Source organism: Varroa jacobsoni, unplaced genomic scaffold (assembly GCF_002532875.2).
Source record: "Varroa jacobsoni isolate VJ856 unplaced genomic scaffold, vjacob_1.0 scaffold_769, whole genome shotgun sequence".
Taxonomy (NCBI): domain Eukaryota; kingdom Metazoa; phylum Arthropoda; class Arachnida; order Mesostigmata; family Varroidae; genus Varroa; species Varroa jacobsoni.
Genome location: NW_019213671.1, coordinates 15,364 through 36,309, shown reverse-complemented (window position 1 = coordinate 36,309; position 20,946 = coordinate 15,364). Strand labels below are relative to the sequence as shown.

Genomic DNA, 20,946 nt, shown 5'->3' with positions numbered 1-20,946 from the left:
AACGACGCGATATTTTTCTAATGCCTTTTTCACAGAACTATGAATGAGAGGTCCAACATTTTTTGTAATTCCTGTCTTTTGATATGTATTTATATATGATATGCATAAGTATAGCCATGAGCTAATGGCGAAATTAATTATGTTCTGTGTGTTCAAAGCTTTTCTGCAACGAGGCGTTAGCATAGCAGCGCAAAACAAGAAAGGATGAATATCTCATATTTCTTCATTATACCGGCTGTTATATAGGATGACGTATCTGAGGCACAGGCAATGATAGGAAAGGGGTTGTTCGACCAGCGGGTGCTGACAGACTCGGCTAAACATGATCGCCATGCTCTGTGTCGTCATTCGTTGGCCGCCACTGTCCTGATCTTGTCCTGTTGTTCGCTTGGTCTTCCGCTCGGTAGGACTCAAACTAGTAGGCTGCGGTTATTGCAGCGACGATTTCGGATGAGGTAGCCGGCCTCTTGGCTATGGTTCGGACGAATGAAAGCAGCTAAGCCAAGCAAAGGGAGCAATCAGACAGTAGCTACAGAAGCAGGGCTCGTGTCGTCTGATCACGAACAACGGCTATGGATTGCCAGTCTATACCAGTACTAATAACAGTAGTGTAGTTATGAACAGAAGTTAGAGAGCACCACCGAAACAACGTGGTTAGTGAGGAGATGATAGCGATGGTGACAGTGGACGCAAAACAAAGGAAAATGGTAGCGTTAGACCGGAAGAGTTGGTGGATATTTTTGTATGGTGCTCTGCTGTGGGTCCTGATGCGTGGGGTGTCAGGGCGCGGCATGGCGGAAACGCCTTCTACACGCAGAAGAAACTACCCCCTGTTGTTGTGTTGAAAGAAAGAGACTGGAAATAATCGAGTGCCCCTTCCGCTCCATGGCGTGCCGGACGATACCATGTCGGGGTATAGAGGTAGCAGTCGCAACAACAAAGTAACATAGCACAAAGAAAGCCTCTAAGAATTTTTTTGTTTAGCTGCCCGGGACCTTTCTCATTCACTCTTATTCCTCAAGCTTCATTCCTCCCTAGGCGGTGACGTCTAACCGCTTACCCATCCGTGTCCTTGACATTTTACTTTCACTAAATCTCTAGTCGAAACAGAATTCAACCAGTTGACGACGTTTACCCCCCAAGTTCAGCACTGGCCGGGGGGGTGCAAGTACCCGTAATTTAGCAGCAGTGAGAAGTCCCCTTAGGACTCTGCGGGTCAGATAGCAATGCAAGAGAAGCTGCGTAATTCAGCTCGACATCGATTCTGCAGTTTTTCGACTGAAACTACATCAACCCCCAAGCAAATGAGGGAGATTCTGAAAAGATCTGAGGATTCTGTAAGTGAGTGTCTACAATTCCTTGCAGCCGTAAACAAGCAGATTCGGCAGAAGTGGCTTGAAGTCGGTCAGCTGTTATTTCGTGCTTGTTTACACAAGGGCGTTTGTAATAAGGAGAACGGGTACCAAAAGCTGGAACACGCAGTCCCGTACAGATGAATAAGAATTTTTCGGAAATGGTACAGGTACTCTGGGCTTCACAGTGGACCCAGTCGCATTTGTTAAGGCAGTCACTCATTGTAATCTCAATTACGATGAATTCCTAACTATTATAACTGTCACAGATCTGTTATAACGACTCGACTATATATAAGTGCATGGCTGTACCGTTATAGGATTTTCGCACTATGATTGTTTTACTCATCTGCATAAAATACGACAAGTCTGCCCTTGTTCTAGATTGATATTGTACTAGTTCACATACAAATACCATGCCACTGTAGAAATTAATAATAGATTTTCATTAAATAAGCAATCGTAATTAAATAAGAGATAAAAAAAATTCGAATGATTGCCTTCGGTGATTTGGCGAACGCTGGGAAATATCAATCACCTTTCCTCTAGCGTCTCACTCAAAGAATTCTAATAACTCATTGTACACACTTCGCAGGCGGTAAAATTAAACGACGCTAGTAAACTGTAGCTTCATCTAAAAGTTAACCTCTCGCCACAAGAACACATGTGTTCCTTCAGCGGTTTGTATTTATTTTGTTTCGTCGATCCTGTTCACGCTGTAGATAGCAGACGAATGACACACACCATTAACACAAAGGCGACAGATTTCAAATTCGAAATCCTTTATAACTATTCAAAATCAAACTGTTCTCTACCTTTTACTGAAGTAGCCACCTTTTTCATTTCAAACATCGATATAAATCCTTGCTAACATTTATATATATATATATATATATATATTGTGTAAATTGGATTTTTCTCAGGAGACAGAGAAAAAGGATTTCATCTCAAGAGACAAAATTGTGGCCAAACGAAGCACTGGGAACTAATGTCCACTGGGTCATACGTGTCGATCACGGGATTACCCTAGAAATATTTTGCTGATTAGTACGACACCCGCAACAACACTATCAATTGAAGGTTCGTAGGTGTATGTGCTTGTGAGTGTCTATTTATGATCTAAAGCATTTTGTTTTTTAGCCGAAACGAACCGGCTTCGACCGAATGAGTTTATCTATAGGGAATGAATTACTATGATTCCCTGAACTGAGGTAAGTGTCGACGCGGGCTCGAAGCGATACTTCACCGTTTAAGGTCGTATTTATAATAAAATCGAATTGAGTCGAGTTTCGCTCATCAACGATAAGTTGCTGTGATGGTCACGTTCCCCATGCAGGACTGAAGAAAGCTATACTATTACTATTCTCTGGGATGTCTTTTTTGTCTCCGACGCTGATATATCATGCAGTATAATTATACATTTGCTTATGAACCATGCAAACGGCTCATGCAATTAATTTCTACGCACTAAAGTTATAGGCTTCTAATTATAGACTACAGACTTTTGCTATATGGAAGAAAGCAGGTTTGGGGTTTTAAGGAACTTATTGTGAATGCAGAAAACGGCCATTTATCGTGGCACCGATGCAAATTCAATTCGAGACAGAAACATAAAGTTAGCAGTAAATGTGTGGGGCGAGTTTCTATATGTATAGGCTCGTATGGGCTCTGAGGCGAATCGGCTCGAAGGTCTAACGCTCGAGACCCAGATTCGTAACCGCTGAGATTTGCAAAAACGGTACTTCTTCGAGTAGTAATTCAAAATACTTTCATATTCACGCTAGCCAAATTCAGCCGCATTCATTTCTATAAGTCATCGGAGAATTATCCTCTTTCGCACCCGAACATACAAAACACGAAAACATTGTTCTCAAGGGTAACATACCCATAAATAGGCATAAAGCCACAGAGCTGTGGCCTGCACAGCGCGTTACGCTGGCTTGTTTGTCTTAATTATGTTTGGTTCGAAGTAATCCGTCGAAATTCAAAAAAAAAGCGATCACTCTAAGTGTTTTTCCTTTTCTGTCACGTTTTTCGTGTATGCTATACAAGTTGTACGTGATCCCAATGTCTAAGGTGGCCGTGCTGATGCGTGTTACGCGACGTATGATCCCTTCTAGTTGCTTTAGTTACAGTCGCACAAGCTATGGAAAAATATCAAAGAAGGGAGGATTGCCGAATTATAATATCTAAAAACGTGTACTATCGCCATGTTTGTCCTTTTTTCATAGTCCCTTTATTTCGTGCGACCACAACTGTTGAAATTTTCAGGGTTGTATTTTTCTAAGAATATTCTATAGTTTATCGTAAAAGAATTTAACATCAGCAAATGTCTCAATTATACGTTTCTACGGCTTTCTCGGTCAACACATTATCTTTAATCCAAACATCTCAGTCCCTATGGACTATATATATATATATATATAACAGATTATGTCTCTCACCCAACTCCAGCGCGTGATAGACAAACAAATTGCTATCCTCTTTGCACTGTCACAATCTGGCTATTAGCGTAAGCTTGCTTCAAGGCGAGCTGTCCGTCTCTGGCCACACAGCCACCATTCACGTTAGCTGTAGAAGAAAAATTGTGTTTGTTGTTACTCGGAAGGGTTTCAGCCCGTAAAGTTGGCTGTGGCGGGCACAGTGGCGACCGTTTCGGCGAATTTCGGAAAATTCTACCCTCCCTCACTAGAGCAAACGTGCCCTTTCCTTAATAATTCCTCTCTCATTCAGAGAGGGCAAACACGTATTGCGTACCACGAACGCGTGTTTGTCGGACATGCAGACTCAATAATGCGTCCAATGTGTGCTATACGTTGTAGCAGATATTTAAAGCGTTTCACAAGAAGCAATACTACTTACGATTTAAAAGCAAGTGCAACGTGTTCACTGCTTTAAATGTTGCTCGCAGCAGGCATTGTTCGCTTCCCCAAAATAATGCGCTTGCCCAAAAAGTTGAACGAAGTTATGCAAAGAAACCTAAACTTCTCCCATCTCTTCAAATCGAACTAGCTTTCAAGCTAGCGAAACCACTTGACTTTTATTTTGAAGAGAGTCCTCCGTTAAATTTGTTAAGACCAGAATGTAAGATACCTCTGCCCTTCTCGTCGTTTCTAATAGAAAAAAAAAAACACATGAAAGCTTAGCAGTGCATACAGGAACGAAACCTGAATATACAACGTGAACAATAAACGTATTTGTTTATACCGTGGGGGAAAAAAAAACTACTTGCAAAATGGACTGTGCATGACCATTTTAAGAAGAATCCGTATTGTGTAGGATGATGACGGACATCTGTGCTGCAAAAAAAATCAAGATCGTGATAATAATGAAAAATTCAGAGGAATCAAACCGCTGGGCAGACCGAGGACAGCAGCAGGACGAAGAGGTTGAAAGCTGATTTCCCTGAAGGATACCTCAGTAACACGTATAAACGCTTACAAGGTGTGAGCAATAACGTGGGAAAATGCGGCCTCTACGAGGGATCCATACGGCCGTTACACTGGTACTGTGTGTCATAGCTGTTGACGGTAAGAGAACATAACAGATGCATTGTTGAAATATTGCTGATGCGCCCAAGTGGGGTTTTCGCGTGCCGCCATCGAAGGTCGCCTGTGGATAAGACGATGGGACGAACTAACGTGTAGCGAGGAAATCAATTTAGTGTAGGAGAAACTGCCATGGGCGTCTGTAGTTTTACAAAGGTTTACTAACAATAAATAGCAAACACTCGGGTTCGCGAAGAAAATGCACCGAGTGGAAGCTAATTTTCTTACAGAAACATTCGTTTTCACGAAGCTCTTTGTGATAGGAAACTCTTTTTAGGGAATATGTACTCGTAAAATACTGTAGCTATTATAGATGAAGGTACGGTTTCTTTCAAGCATGAAACGCACAAAAATATATATTTTTTAGGTTTTATAAATCGCCTAATAGCCATAGTTATTGCAACAATTACGCCTGAACCGATGCGCTCAACACTTCTAAGGAGATAAATTGAAAAATCTCGTAATTTTAGTGAATTGCTGGCCATTTTGTCTATTGTTACACTTTTACTTGTTTTCAATTTGTTTATCTTTGAGCAAAACTAGTGCTCGATTAATTACTAGAGATTTCCGATAGGCGAAGCGCATGGACGCGTCTGTATACGATACAGGCACTAAACAGCGCTGCTGGTCGCTCGCGGGACTTGACACCGTCATCTATTTCACTCGATGTACCAGCAGTGTTTAACTACACCGGTACCTCTTATCTATTTCCGCGTACTAACTGTAGCCTCATACTGTGACACAAGCCATCCATGTTATCAAGACTGTTACATTTTTCCGTTCTGCCAACGTCGAATGCCACGCTGGGCAAGTTGACATAATCTATAAGTCAGCTGTAAAATACATGTTCGTTGAATGGGCCTAGGATACCCAAGTAGACGATGCCCGACTCGGATATCGCATAACCGATCTTTTACTTCAAGGTTTTTGTCTTTGGATCGAAGCTGACACCTGTTGTTTGCCTAATATTGTAGCCGACAATGAACAGAGCATATGTAAACTTCTAATTTTCATCGTCTGCTCAGCGAGGTCCGCCTGAAGATGATCTGTCCATTTGCGCTCTAGCCAGTCAATGCTTCTATCGGCTGGACGCTTCCATTGGCTTCAATGTTAGTCTATACATACAATAACTGTAAAACTTGATTCTAGCCCAAACACTGCTTGTTTGACACAGCTCGTTTTTTTCGAACAAATTTAGTAAATTGCGACAAACGAATTCGGATGACGGAGCTAATCTAGCCTATAATTTCAGACGAGCCACATACATCCGACAGGCGATACCACCTCCTGGTCCGTCACTGCGGACCGTTATTGATTCATTTCAATTATAGTCTAGCCGGCTCATCATGGACAAAAACTTTTTTTTGCTGGGGCCATTAATGAAAGCCATACGTTTTTTGCTAATACTATGACAGAACCGCATGGCAGCGTAGATGAGCGTTTCACCCGCCACTGTCAATGACGGATAATCTTTATTGCTAACAAAGCTAAGTGAATAGGGAGAGATTAAATAATCGGGTGTTCTTTTTTGCCAGTTCCCCACTCAAATCAGCTACGGTCATCAGAGGTAAAGGCTTTTGACTTTTAGAGAAAGTACATCATTGTAGGACGAGTAATTTCCAGTGCACTCGCTCACCCCCGTAACCAAATATAATTTTCAATAGAAAAAAAAAAAAAAGAAACACGTTTGCTTATTATACTCGTAGAGGAAACGATATTTAATAATGGTGCGATGTATGATTTTTTTCGAATAAACTGAAATGAAGAAAAATCGCTTCGACGATTTTTTTTCACAGAACACAAATTCTACGTGCGGTATATTGTACCACTCGTATATAGAAATGAAGGTGTGCTGCGTCGGCTGGGGGTCGCTTGTCCAAACCCTACTAACGATATAGACAATAGTCATGGACTAATATGTCTAGCAAAACATAGATATATTTACATTCAAGGGTGACAGTTATGGATGGTGATGATAAATGCTAAATTCGATGTAGTATATAAATACTGTAATCAATAAAACATGAGTGATTTTGCTTTTATAGAATTAGGTTCAACGTAGTGATCCTGCTTGAGGCTGCAGTACGAAGCGAACTCGTTTTCTAGTCCCAAATACTAGTTCATCATTGAAAGATCGAACGGATGTAATTTATACAGGGTATTGGCTCTATCCAACCTGTTGTTACGTTTCTATCTATAGGGTAAAATCATATTGATCGTATTTGCGTGCTCATTCAAGTACCTGCAAGCCTTTATTTGCCTGCTTGCCCCCAAATGGCTAATTTTACTCCAAGAGATATTAGCTATCATTTTAAGTGCACGACTTTTGTGCATACATAGGTGCATGCCAATATGCACGTATATACCTTTCTCATTAAACAGCTGAATAAAAGCGATCAACTATAGGCATTAGCTAAGCTCGAGGTGGCGGACCAAACGTATTGTCATATCTTGCTGATTACAAATGACACAACTTCCTGAAGGGCACAAAAGCTCGCTGCCAGATATCAGCAATCGGTACGTAACATATCTATACATCTTTGATATATATTGAGATATATCTATATATCTCGCTATATATATATATAGCGGGATTGAGTTTTTCGAGTTTAATATCAGAAACGTTTAAAGAAAAACTAATTGTTTCAAGCGCACAATTTCTAGCGTAGTTAAAAGATGCCTCGCAAACGAGCTAATTTTGCCGTTAACTCTGTACTGTTGCCTAGTTGATGAACTAGGACTGCTGCCAAAGTTCGTACTGCGAAGATGGCGAAACATTTTTTTTTACGTGTTTAGCAATCAACTAACCACTGATCCAGTCAAATGTCTACTTGTCCTGAGATCACACGGTACAAGAAACATCCCTGGACTTGAGACACTTCAGGCCGACAATGCAAAAGGCCGCAAAGGGTGTTTTTACCACACGATTCAAAAATGATCATCAGGTTGCCTACTGCCGTTTTTCGAAAATTACCCCAAAACTACCTTGAGAATGGAAAAGTTTAAGTGGTACAATTCTATTAAAAAAAAAAAAAAAATCGTAAATTATTCGTTTCATAGATTAATATTTGTAATTGAATCACTAAACACTAGCTGGTGTCAAATACAAGTGGATATAAACAGCGGTGGTCAATTATAGCATACGAAAAATGGTACCCTTGAAGCAAAACACGCGTAGACGTTTATAAATGTAAAATTTTTGTACACTCTAAGCGAACGGCACAGTCGACTTCAATGGTACCGACGCAGATTTTGTCTATCAATTCGAAATACTTGGCTGTACAGAACACTTAATCGAAGACTTAGTTTAACCTTGACTTTTATTAGCATACACGCATCTTATATAGTAGTAGGGCTTACAAGAGGTCAGTTTCTCATAAAAATAGAATACCGTGTACCTCCAGACAGAAATAGTTACACGAAGCAAACTCTAATAGATCTATGTCTATTGCTTGTTACTGATGCTATATTAGTGCAGCATCTACAACTGCTAGCTGGTTAGAAGCAACTTCAAGATGATTCCATTACAAACAACTGTATGTATTTACACATATACTTTTTTTTTCTATTAGAAACTATATGCTTAAATTAATAAATATGACATTATTAAGGTAGGTAGTTTTTTTTTTTTGTTTTTTCACGGCAGCTATTCGGTTCATGCAGTTTTTAGCCGCTTTTTCCCCACAGACAAATGGCAGTAGGGATATCTTTCTTAAGTTTGCCCGCCGCCCAAAAATTCTACACCGATAACCTCGGGTTATTGAAGAAAGGACACTGCCCGGTGTAGGTCGGAGGCAACATTGGCCTTTATTTTTTTTTCCTTTGTTTGAACAATAAACTGGAGATGGACTCAAGCTTTCTTGTATTCCGAATCATAAGAAAAAAAAAAAAAAAAAAAAAAAGAAAGAAAAAGTTTCCAAGAAATGGGGCTTTAGCAGGACGGCCTGCCCATCCAGGTATCAAATAATGTAATCCATGCAGAACTGATAGCAATATTCTCGTTGTTAAAGAATGATTTCTGTAAGCAGTTGATCCAGGCGGAGTGAGGTCCCCAGATCATGTAACATAACGTCGCTTAACTTTATTTTTAAAAGAAAAGTAAGATCAAATCAAACTGATATTTTCTCTAAGTTTGCATGCAAGTTATAAAAAATACCAGTGCCATCACTTCAGACACAGGGTCCATATGTATGTGTAAAAGTGGCCAAAAACTAGTTAAAGCGATAAACTGCCATAAAGAAAGCTACAAAAGTACACTTTGTACTTAGGTAAAATCTTAAATATATTATGCTGGTAAAAAGAGAAAGAGTTATGTAAGTGCATTCAGCTATTCATTGTTGGCGTCATTTGGAGTTACTTTCGACTAGATAAGCGTCCTTATATAATTATATGATAATTAGATCTCCTGATTTACCAACAATCTTTTACTATGCTTTCAGTTATTTCGTCTGCTGTAACAACACTCATGTCACCGGAATAAACATAAAAAAATTATAAGCAATATTGACTGCACGTACAGCTTGTATACAATTTGACGCTACTAAAAGGCGAACGGACTTTTTAGTTGAACACCTAGAACAAGGCCATTGATCTGAGAGGTCACCTTTTCTAAAATACATATCGATTTAATAGGACCATATATACTCTATGAACGTAGATGTTGATATAATCCAATATAATTAAGAGTCTTGTGATATTGTCCTCGTACTCAAATTCACGATCTTCAATAAACTACCTGTTTCATAATGCGCTAAGTCTTAGCAAAAATGCGGCACTGGCCAAGAGTAATCGAAACATATCAAAATCGTTTAGGATGATAAATACCACTCGAGTTCAGCCTTATGAGTCAGTTATCACCTAACACCATACTCAACCTCTCTTTTGCTGACTATTTTAAGGTAAAAGATCCCATCTGCAAGCAGCGTACAATGCAGTAATAATATCTGACTGTGCCTTTTGTCTTATCACATGTTTATAAAATAGATCACATGCATATAAATACAATCGTCCTCGTAATTTGAAGTTAGGTATGGCACGCATTTGCATAGTTTGACATTTGAAAGCAAAGGTAAAAGCATACCTTCAGAGCGGCGTGACAGCTGGTGGGTGGCCAACATTATAGTTTATCGTCTCGTCGAAGCTTTACGACAGGAGATCTTCTTATTCCAATCAAACGATCGCCGTATTAGTTGTCGCCCAATCAAACTCGGCGCATCTGACGACAGCTGGGGAGGGAAACGTAATTTTCACGATAACGAACATTCACACGAAAAGAGCTCAGCCATGAATACACCTGATTTGGTCCGCTCAACGACAGCTTTTGGCTAACCCAGATTCCCACAAGCACAGGAGCGCTGGCTCTCTGTACGGCTTAGTATGTTCAGGATAAAGAATGAATAACCAAATTAATGAAGTTATAGCTGAGTCAGTAAAAGACAGTCAAGAAATTGGCCAGATTTAGAAACGTATAGAAGGAAAGAGACAATGATACCAGGGTAAAATCGCTGCGAGGCATAAAACAGATTCGGTTATAGGGAGCGCAGAAACTTGGACAAGCGAGCGCTGAGTGCAAAGTAGGCCACTGTTCGTATTCCCCGGAGGGCAACGCTTACAGCGGAAGGAACAGAGAATGCCGCAGATCGTAGTAGTCGCGAATAGGCGCAATGTGAGCATAATCATATATATTAGCCCACTTTTTGTTGAAACTGCACCTGCGCTTCGTTTACGAATATTAGCCCCGCCAATAACTCACCGTTGGCATAGCTGCCATATTGGCCTTTTTCTCGCGGGTTTCGCAGGGGGAAAATGATGATTTAAGCAGCAGATTCCGAAGATCTGCAATGAGCAGTTGAATTTATGAAGCCCGCTGTATCTCAATACTGTCATTCAAAGAGCTCTGCCATATTATAAAAGTTGCTGCCTAGTCTGTGCCGATCTCGTATTCACGTCCCGCTGTACCAAAGTAGCTCAACAAAGACACAACGCTATGCCACCAACTTAATCTTATCTTTGTAACAATATACGTAGGTACATATTTGTTATTGCTTGTTGGAAAAATTCACGCGGTTTTATTCATCGTCGTGCTCATATGTATAGGTCTAGCTGCAGTGGCAACTGGATCGTTGCGCTTACCCTTGCGTGCAGGATTGTTCTAGGATCTATGTCTAGTTTTGCTCCTGTCGAAAATAAGAAGGGGCCAGGAATAATTTAGAGTGGGAAGACAGTCGTCAATGAGACCCCGTAGGCAACAATAATGGGGTGGGAGAGCATGTCGAATGCGCAGCAGTAGCCGCACACATACACAATACTGGCGAGACCCATTCAGTCGCGTGAGTGCACGAAATCTGCTATCCAATTGTACCCCCTTCTTTCCCCCATATTGACGAAGCGTGCTTTCAATGCAGACTGTGTCAGTAACTCCTCACTGGTCTATGCGTGAACCTCCGTCTTGGTATGCCTCACTTCGACCAGCGTCTCCCAACGCTCAAAAGCTTTACTGGCTTCGCTCCACTTCCTATCTGGTGCCACTGTACACGCATACACCGGTATTCAACACACAATTTCTACATAAATCTGGCCAGTGCCCGAATAGCGAAGAACAGCAGCGAAGCGTTTGGGATTCCGGTGCTGGGAATTCAGACAAACGAGATCTACATCTCGGGTCTACGTCTAAAAAGCAAGAGAAATGCCGAAAAAAAGAGGAAAAACAAAGATCAGTCGCCTGCGGATAGCCAAACAGCCAGACCGATGTATACTTGGACACATGTTTACGAGCGGACTGCAAACGGCAGCGGTAGTAACACTCGGAACACGTTCCAAGTAAAAAATACAGCGCCAAGATTGGAGGGACTTTGCAGAAGACGTTCTCTCGCTTTGGTCCGTCTGGCGGTTGAAAAGAAAAAACGCTCATGGTCTAACTTACGTCTAACAATGGCCTGTTATTTTCGAGATAAGAGAAACACAAAAGAGCTCTGCGTTACCAACGTTCACATCAAGCAAACTCGGTCTGATTTCGCACTCAGAATTACGTCGGCGTCCTCAACAACAGCCGAACAGTGGCACAACGTAGACCCTCGAAAACGAAGAGAATAGAAGTACTAAAGAACGTATGAAAAAGGGATAGGGCGCTTTCTGTGCCTGATGTCGTTATCGTGGCTGTTTTTAGCGCGGAGGGCCGCTACTGAAGTTACTGTTATTGTTATCCTGCATCTCGTATTCGGGCAAAATTCTCGACTGGTCATTTTGTGACATAATTTGTGTCAGCCCTGAACAGTTTTTTTTATACTTGGATTTCCTATGGATGCGTTATTCCGCCATGTAGATATGCGCATTGTTTTAATCCTCTTAAAACTTAGTTTGATGCCGCGATAGTCTCCTGGATAGCATACAAACTAAACTTGTTTGTTGAAGGCAGTCGACGTCCTAGGATTACGAAGGAACGTTCTTATGAAGGGACGCCATAAGACGACTAAGTATTACGGGATAGAATGTTCAGAAGGCAGGGTACTGTATTTTTGCCACGTTCAGGTTCAACTACGTTCACACTGCGACAACATGGCCTAAAGCCAAAGTAGTTGTGATTTCTACTTCTATGTTTGTTCTATTTATGTGCGTATTTAGATAAAGCATTAAACCTTGTTTTGAAGTACTGTTTAGTTTAGAATCGATTTAAATTTGGTTTCTGAAAGCTATTTACTTCGCACGGAACCTTTCACATACAGCCTTTTATAGAACAATAGCTGAATGGCTATTGATTCCAAGATGTGATGGCTTGAAAACAATCAAAGCTATACTTAGTTAAACAGTACGACTATATAAACGAATTCCAAGCACAAAACCAGACATTATTTCCACGTTATATTTGTCCACGTTTACGTACACTTTATCCACGAGTAACGCTAATCGTGATCAACGAAAAAGTGACTTTGTCGTCAATATATTGTGCCTACCAGATAGTCTTCATGTGTTGCTTTACTTTTGCTGCATCTTCCACTATGTTTGCCTGTTCTGCGCATACACAAGGTGGGCAAATATGCTATATTGCTTGCCATTGTCGTATAGAAGAAACATTGAGAAAGAGATATTTTCCGTCAGTGACGATTCATGACATCAGCCCAATGCCCTCTCTGAGGACGAATATCGCTGTTATAGTAGTAAATAGGTGAACTAAGACAAGAAGCAGCCACATAGCATTGACAACACGGGATTACAATATCGTCAGGCAATGATGCCATTCATCTCTATCATAGCAACGTTTGCCTGCCTCGCCCCCTACCGTGACGCACTTCTGGATTCAACTTGGGTTCGTGTCAATTTAATCAAACATGAATTTCATCAACAGCAACAGCAGTCCATATTAGGATTTCAAAGCAATAACGATAGTACCATGGACGGACTATTACTAGCGAAATCGGCAAAATTTTCAATACAACGTACTCGTATGTTCGTAGATCTTTAAACATGCCTAAACGATATACGGTGGGCATACTATAGGAATTGTATGTGTAAATTGTCGGTGACTAGATCGTCATTGCTAGTCAAGCTTATTATACGTACGTTTACTATACGTGTCTGCTTAAATCTTTGGTGCGACTCTGTGGACTAGGTAGCCCGAATTTAAGGAAACCGATGTTGAAATCGATAATCGATACTTGAAAATAGGTGTCTTTAGTAATTATAGCTTATTGGAATAACCGTGTTGACAGACCGGTTTTGCATTCAGGGACTAGCTTTGGCAACACGTTCGACCTGCAAAGTACCATGTATATTACACGCTGCGCCTGTGTCTCCACGCATACAATTATTTTTTTTTTTATTAATTTGTCTCAATTTAGCGATGAACGTTATGGCAAAGGACACATTAGGTATATTCAAATAAAGTATTTAGAGATTAACTTTAGATGGAGTTAAGATTCAACTAAACAGAATTCGGTGATTCGAAAGTGGCGCAGATCGAAGACGCTTTAGAGGACGCATCCTTCGTTACTTTAATTTTAACCGAAGTTACTTTAATTCCGGAAATTAATTTTTCCCTGTCACGTGATGACTCTGCTGGTACGTGGCGTTTTACCTCAAGCTAGCTTCAACAACTACGCACCGATCTTGCGGCCGCAACAAGGACAATGTTTACAAAGTTATCAATTTACCCACAGTACAACAAATTCCATCAAAATCTACTCGTGTTAGCAAAAGTAGTCCAGCTCAGTTATTAGGACATGTTGTACTACATCTTTACAAAACAATTGATATACGACCTGTAACTGTCCCTACTTTGCCCTTTTACTCAAACAGCACAAGGATAATTTCCTATTATGATCTAGAACGGGATCACTGCCATCGGCTGCCTGTGACCATGGTTTACCCCGTGAGTTCATTTTCATCGAGTGTGTCTGATGACGTTTTTGTCCAAGGGATTTCTAGTGACCGTTTGTTTTTAGCCACTCTCACCCCTCGCTTGAATTCTGTGTATATGTTTAAGTATTGCTTACTTATTCAATGACAGTACAAGGTCTTGCTTCTCATATGCTAGACCCCGTAGCAGACAATGCACTGCTACTTGCAATACGATGCTATCGGCCTACAAGTGCTCCAATTCCCAAACGATTTCGACAAATAACAACTGCCGAGAGCCAGTTCCAAATGACAGACCTGCGCAATACGGTGACCGTTATTTAAGCTTTTATTTATTTATTTTTGAAATTTAATTTAACTATTAGGGCTAGCTTGTACGTAGTCCTTAAATGCTGCTTTGGTGCAGATGGAAATCTAACCATTGGAATATGGCCGATTGTGATTATGTCAAATCATCGACACGTGAGCATAGCAACCGCAGATATTGCGACGATATTAGGATTATAGGTTTATCTATAAACAGTGTACACACTTTTACTGGTATCATTAGATGACTTTACAAGTATAAATGCAGCGAAAGAGAAAGCAAGTTTGGTACCACACGTGGACGATACTAATTTAATTCACCTTATCCGCCCGTGCGCAGGCTTCCCATATTTAAGCAAATGGACAGGTAAAGGCCTGTAAGAGTTTTTTTCATGTTCAGTCAAACAATTCATATATACAGCTTAACAGCGTAATATTCTAAGATCAGAACCACTAAAGCATTTTGCATCATACGATCAACTGACTCTTATTGAGTTTGTGCGCCTTATTTGAAAGATATTCCAGCTATCCCAAAGATTGGACGAGGTGACAAAAAGTGTCACAGTGTTACCCGTATTGGGGGTACCGACACATATTGGTCTCTTGCAAGGTCTATGGTGCAACTGATGCATGCCAAATGGACTGACGACATCCCTCAATCTGCTCAGTGGGTCTACCCATTTCCACTCATTGCTTCTTACCGCACCCGAAGCAGAGAAGTTCGCATAAATCTACGTGGATGTTTGCCTCCATTTCCTCAAATTGGTCTTAAAGGCTTCTGTTACTGGGAACTCAAAGCGACGACATGATTCTTCGAACAATAGTAGCAAGTCGACTTGATACGCAACGCTAGATACGCAAAATAGTATCGCGTCATGTGTAGCCCCGCTTCTTTTTTGAAAACGGACATTTTCATGCAATTCAGTCATTCGAGATTCTCCTCCGTAAGATGTTTCCAAGTGACGTGTATCCCATACGCTGTGACTAAACCTACCTTAAGGACGAATGAGCTGCGAGGGGTTGCGAAGGTCAAGCGATGAAATGATTACTCACGCGGCAAACACTGTCTTCCTGCGTCCTTGGTAAGGTATGCAGTAAAACTGCTACCGTTCGCGGAGAAGAACAATCTCAAATACGGAAACCAGTTAATATAAGCAAGAGGCGACCTGGCGGCGTACAAAGTGTCTGTTTCCTCTGCTGAACTTGACCACTTTCATCTTGGCCAGCTTTACGGTCCTTCCCAAACATGCTATTATCGCGTTGAGCCTGCATTGGAATCACTGCACTGTGAACTTATTTAATTTTATTACCACAAACTAGCTTGCGTACAAGGTAACTTCTACTCATTTCTTTGGCCCTCGTATCCGATCAGGGAGGGCTTCAGTTGTTGCCTTGTCCCAGATCTATTGTCCGTGTGAAAGGTAGTAGTTCTGCGGTAGAATCGCAGCGAGAAGGTTGAGCATATTGACAGATATACCTACCCCGACTAGCGATAAACCCAACCCTTTCCTGGGACGTCAAGTCTAAAGTAGCATTGCAATCGACAAATACCGCAGATTGCGCGGCGTGATCAGTGCGATCTTGACGTCGGCTGTCAGCATCCTGCATGCCGCTTGTGTGGAGCGTTCTGTCTGGAAAACATGCTGCTCCGTTAATATGGTGCATACTCTTCCTAAGTAGTTGTTCAGTTCCTTATTCACGCTTTTCTTTTCAATTTCCCACCATAATAATGTAACGGTTGGATAGCCCTTATCTCTAAAACTTACTGACAGGGCAGCATCTCTCAAGGGCTGGAAGTGTTACGATCGTCGCAAATGATCGGTAGTCCAACTTCTTGCATCTCTTAGAAAAATCGATGGTGAGGTAAAATTGACCAATCTGCAATCATAATCCGCAAGCGGATCCTTCAGAGCCGTAATCTGACTCGAGTTCAATTAGTCCAGGTGACCGCTGAAGTTGCCGGCAATGACCAGAGAAGAGGCAGAATGAGAAAACACGGCTTTCAGCCCACCAACAAAATTCTCTTCGGTGCGTACGTTGAATTCGGCCGAATATAGGTCGCTACGAAACTTAGTTCTTGGCCACATAAATGAATGACGTTATTCTCCACTGAGCGCGGCGTGAAGTCGCCTATGAATTTTATAGATGCAAAAAACGAAAACGCATCAACTGAGACGGCCTAGGCATTTGCTTCAGTGCAGAGCAGTGCACAGAACAGAAACACAGTAACTTAAAAGGGATAGTTACCCAAGTTTTTGTTGGCACGAGAATGTTCACACTATCCAGTGCTTCCAGAAAGAGGAGCGTCAGGGTTGGCCGGGTAATTTTTAGCTTCTCTTCAGGGCTTGGTCATGCAGCAAATAACTGCGTTGATTCGAGGTGCCGTGCAAGTCTTACCGTCATCAATGTTGCTAGAATTTGTTTCACGAAGTTCTCGATCGCTGGAGCCGGCCGGACCTGTCGGCCGTAGTAAATCTGCTCGGCTCTTTAATGATGGCTTCGCTTGGTAGTAGTTCGTCCTTTCTGAAGCTGACTCGGCTCTTAAACTGTTGAGTTCTGAAAATCCGACTGGCTTTGTTGTTCAAGCCTTTTCGCGCTGTTGTCATCGATGGCTTTTGGGTCAACACCCTTCGACTGCTGTTTTTCTTAGTCGTCAGGATTCTCACGCCTAAAAATAGTTGTATTTTCCTGCCAATCTTGAAGGCAATTTTTCCTCCTATAGGTGTACCGTCCACTCTAGAAGACCGGGCGCTATGATACGAAGAGCAGAAAAATTAAATATTTCGCATTTTCTCTACCCCCTTCTTCGTAATAGTATCATTGGCCTCATCGCAGTCCTAGCCGAAAAGGGAAACGAAGAGCACATGCCAAATATTCAACGTGTTGAAAAATTTATCACCTTGTTAATATAGCTCTCTTCTTCATATACCATACATTCATGATAACCAGCCAATAAAAGCATCGCGATGAGCATATCGGTCCTGTTAATATACTTCTCTGCTTTACACACAACATTGTCGATATCCGTAATCGGCATTGAACGAATAGTCAATAACGTTTAAAAAGAATCTTTTTAGCACGGGGCCGAGATGCTGCACACCGCTATTGCCGATAACTAGCGTCGTTTTTTTTTGTGTTAAAAAAGGAAGTGGGCTGTCACGCATCTCATGGTCAGTCAGGGTCACCGATGCCAATGCTTACATAAGTTTGACACATGCTATTACAACTCCATTACTCAATGAAATAGGGACGTCGGGAGAACCATTTGTTCTTCTGAGAAATACGGAATTGTTGAAATTATGCGTTCTAAGTTCAGTACGGGTCCGTTCTGATTGATAAGTAAAGTGACTATATCATTTTGGCCATCATAAGTCAAATTTTTCATAATGATTAGCGCTCATTTTGAAGATGGTTCATCCATTCCGTCCTTGTTTTTCGACATATCATAAACTAACGTAGGCTTAAGCGCTTTTTAACACTTCTAGCTATTTTTAGTTTGGGGACGGGTTCTCAGAGTCATTTCTCAGGTAGAGCATCCAAAACTTGTCCCCACTAACTAATCTGGTCGGGATAGGTTGGAGAAACCTCAAATTAGTTCAGCGACCTCGCTGAGGTTTCTCTGAGACGACAGAATAATCGTGGGCCACAAGACCGATTTGGCAATGGTGTCAACAATCCGAACGAGCGATATTCATAACAACGCATCCAGAAAGATACGCACTAGCCATCTAAACCATGTGGGCTCTTATTCCTAGAAAATTAATATACGATCTGAAAGAAGTAATATAAACACACTTACCTAAAACTTCCTACCTAAAGGTCGTGCAAACTCGTTATCCAGCTAAGGATTCAAAGAAGAAAGTTAACATTACAAGCCACTATGCCATACTAGACTGAAAAGTTATTAAAAAGCGACGAAGAGGCTTAAAATTAAGAAGTACAAATAAAATGAACCTCCAAATAACGTGTAACAATTCCACCGGTATGAAAAAGTTGAAATGTAAACTTGGCGTTAACAAATATAACATGGTCAATTGTTGCTCCCGCAGCCTAAAAAGGCAGACCGTAATATGGTTATTACTTAGTACTGAGCAGCATATGAGCGAAATGAGTTCCTTCCCAGTTCAGTATAAGCCTCGTTTTATTTTTGTGGTTAGACAAAGTTGATAAAATTATGCGCTCAAATGTTTTGATCACCCTATGAAAATTCGTCGATAATTAAATACGTAACCTCCATGTTTTTTTTTTTCTCATCAAGCGGCCGGCTTCCATGACGAAACGAGGTCTATGCCTCTAAGACTAACGGGCAAACACGTTACCTATTAAGCTATCACGAAAATCTCTATTACTCCATCTGAATTGATTTTGAGTTCGTTTTTGCTAAAAGAAGCAAATATATGTGCCGACCAGCTATCGCAGATCGATTGAGTACTTAGCCCGCGTTTATGAGAATACAAGCGGCGAGATATTACAAAATTTTTAAAATACTGATTATGAAAGGAACAGTACGTAAAATACGGAGATATGCGAGAGTATTTACTTCACTAAACATTTCGTTTTTTACAAGGTAACATTCATCGTGTTGCCTCTCACATACCATTGTACGCACGTGTGGACATATAAATGATATTAGTTACGTGTACTGATACCTGGTCCGTTCGTTTGTCCTTGATTACGGCCACCTGCCCTTCCATCAAACTGAACCAAAGGTAGCGCCAAAAACGCAGAGCGACTCGAAGATAGGCTGAAATTGGATAATCCAATAGAAGTTGTTCCATCAATGATAGGCCGACGAGTGTGCCCCCAAGAGGGATTACAAACGAAGAAAAAAATGACTAGATGTAAATGTTTATTATCTTGTCGCTGGAGTTTCAGCAGCAGCGATGCTGGTGATATGCCATGGCGGTAACAGTGAAAAAGGTCACTTGAACGAGTCGACTTTATTACTCAGGCCCAGTCAAAAGCTGGTAATTACCAGAGATTTAGAGATTGGGGAGATGATACACAGACGGTGGAGAGTTACCCGAATATGGCTTCTGTGAGGCCTATTAGAATTAAGGTTCATTTCATCTTTTCAGAGTTAACAAAAGAGGAACTGTTTAGGTAGGCATTGTGTGCTATATGATGATTTATGAACTTGCTAGGAGTACGCGCTGTTACCGGTGTTAGATGTTATGCAAAACATAAGCGTTGCGTTGATATATATATATTCTTACAAAAAGAACTCAAAACTCAAGATATATATTCACATACGTACCAATTCTTAACTTCTAACTAGAATTGAGGTTTAATATTTCAACAGCAAATGCCCCAAGAGAACTTTTTAAAGGTAAACATTTAAGAAGAAACAGCTACTCTCCAAATAGGAACTTCTTGAGGAACCTTGAGGCGACATCATTTCTCTGAGTTCGTCTATCTGTTTGTCCGCGGAACGCCACGAAGTTACCTACGTGCCACAATACCAATTGATAGGAATGGCTGTTCTCCGATTGTGAGCGTCTCTGGCCAAACAGAGAAAAAGTATATTCGAGTGGAAAGTTTTCTCCAAAAGCGTCTATATAAAAGAGTTTACATCGTGTTACTCCGTGCCAAACCGAGATATGCAGCTTTGACATCGATAAAATCAGGGGCTGTTAATGTCAGTGAATCACTACAAAATAACATTAACATGTTGAGTCTAAGTTCACCGCGATATGTTTACTACCAGGAGAAACTGCTGCGGATTTTCGTTAGCTCAATGGTTGTTGTACAGATCAAACAGTGGGTAGAAAAGCGGAACAGTCGAGAGAGCTATAGCGCCGATTTTTTCGTTGCCTACTCCCGGTCGAACTAGCAATCTACGGAACCCTGATTGAATTTGGGGCTACCAAAAGTAACTCGAGGGAGCGAGGGTGTTTACAAACTTTCATGTACACAATTATATGTGTGCAGGCCTAAATCTATTAAAGATGCATAATAACATATAACTAATGATAACAGCGAATTTAGAAGGGTTGTTAAATTATATTGGAGAAAGTTCTTCTTAGGTGTTTTTATATTTGGTAAGATTACATTAGTTAACTAGGCCGTGAAGAAACATTCTAGATGGATAGAACATGCAGTAATATTAGTAGCTGGATAACACTATTAGTTATTGGTTATGGTCCTTAACGCCTTGGTATATATAATGAATCTATAATGAATTAGCTGTGTGCCGTTTTTGTCACTGTATTTGTATTTAATTGAAACTAGTAGGATTTAGTTAATTAACGTCTCTTCGTCCACTGTGAGGCAAAGCAATTTATTAATTTGAAAAGATGCCTCCTGACCCCATACTTTACTTTTTACTGCATTAACTTCTTTGCTTCTAGAACAGATTCATAAGCATAACATTTTTGTCTCACCCTATA

The 20,946-nt window shown here is 40.9% G+C and overlaps 1 protein-coding gene and 1 long non-coding RNA gene across 2 annotated transcripts in view; one reads left to right on the top strand and one right to left on the bottom strand.

Moving 5' to 3' along the window:
- The window catches only part of LOC111263477 (uncharacterized), a 59,397-nt gene extending 46,486 nt beyond the window's left edge, over positions 1–12,911 (bottom strand). The window contains exons 1-2 of the long non-coding RNA XR_002682256.2: positions 12,850–12,911; positions 9,981–10,125 (exon numbers count right to left, since the gene is read on the bottom strand). This is a non-coding gene — a long non-coding RNA (uncharacterized LOC111263477). The remainder of the gene's footprint in view (positions 1–9,980; positions 10,126–12,849) is intronic.
- Positions 4,138–20,946, top strand: part of LOC111263476 (uncharacterized) — a 30,857-nt gene continuing 14,048 nt past the window's right edge. The window contains exon 1 of the mRNA XM_022838576.2: positions 4,138–4,882. Coding sequence (XP_022694311.1) covers positions 4,819–4,882 — 64 coding nt within the window. The 5' untranslated portion in view covers positions 4,138–4,818. The remainder of the gene's footprint in view (positions 4,883–20,946) is intronic.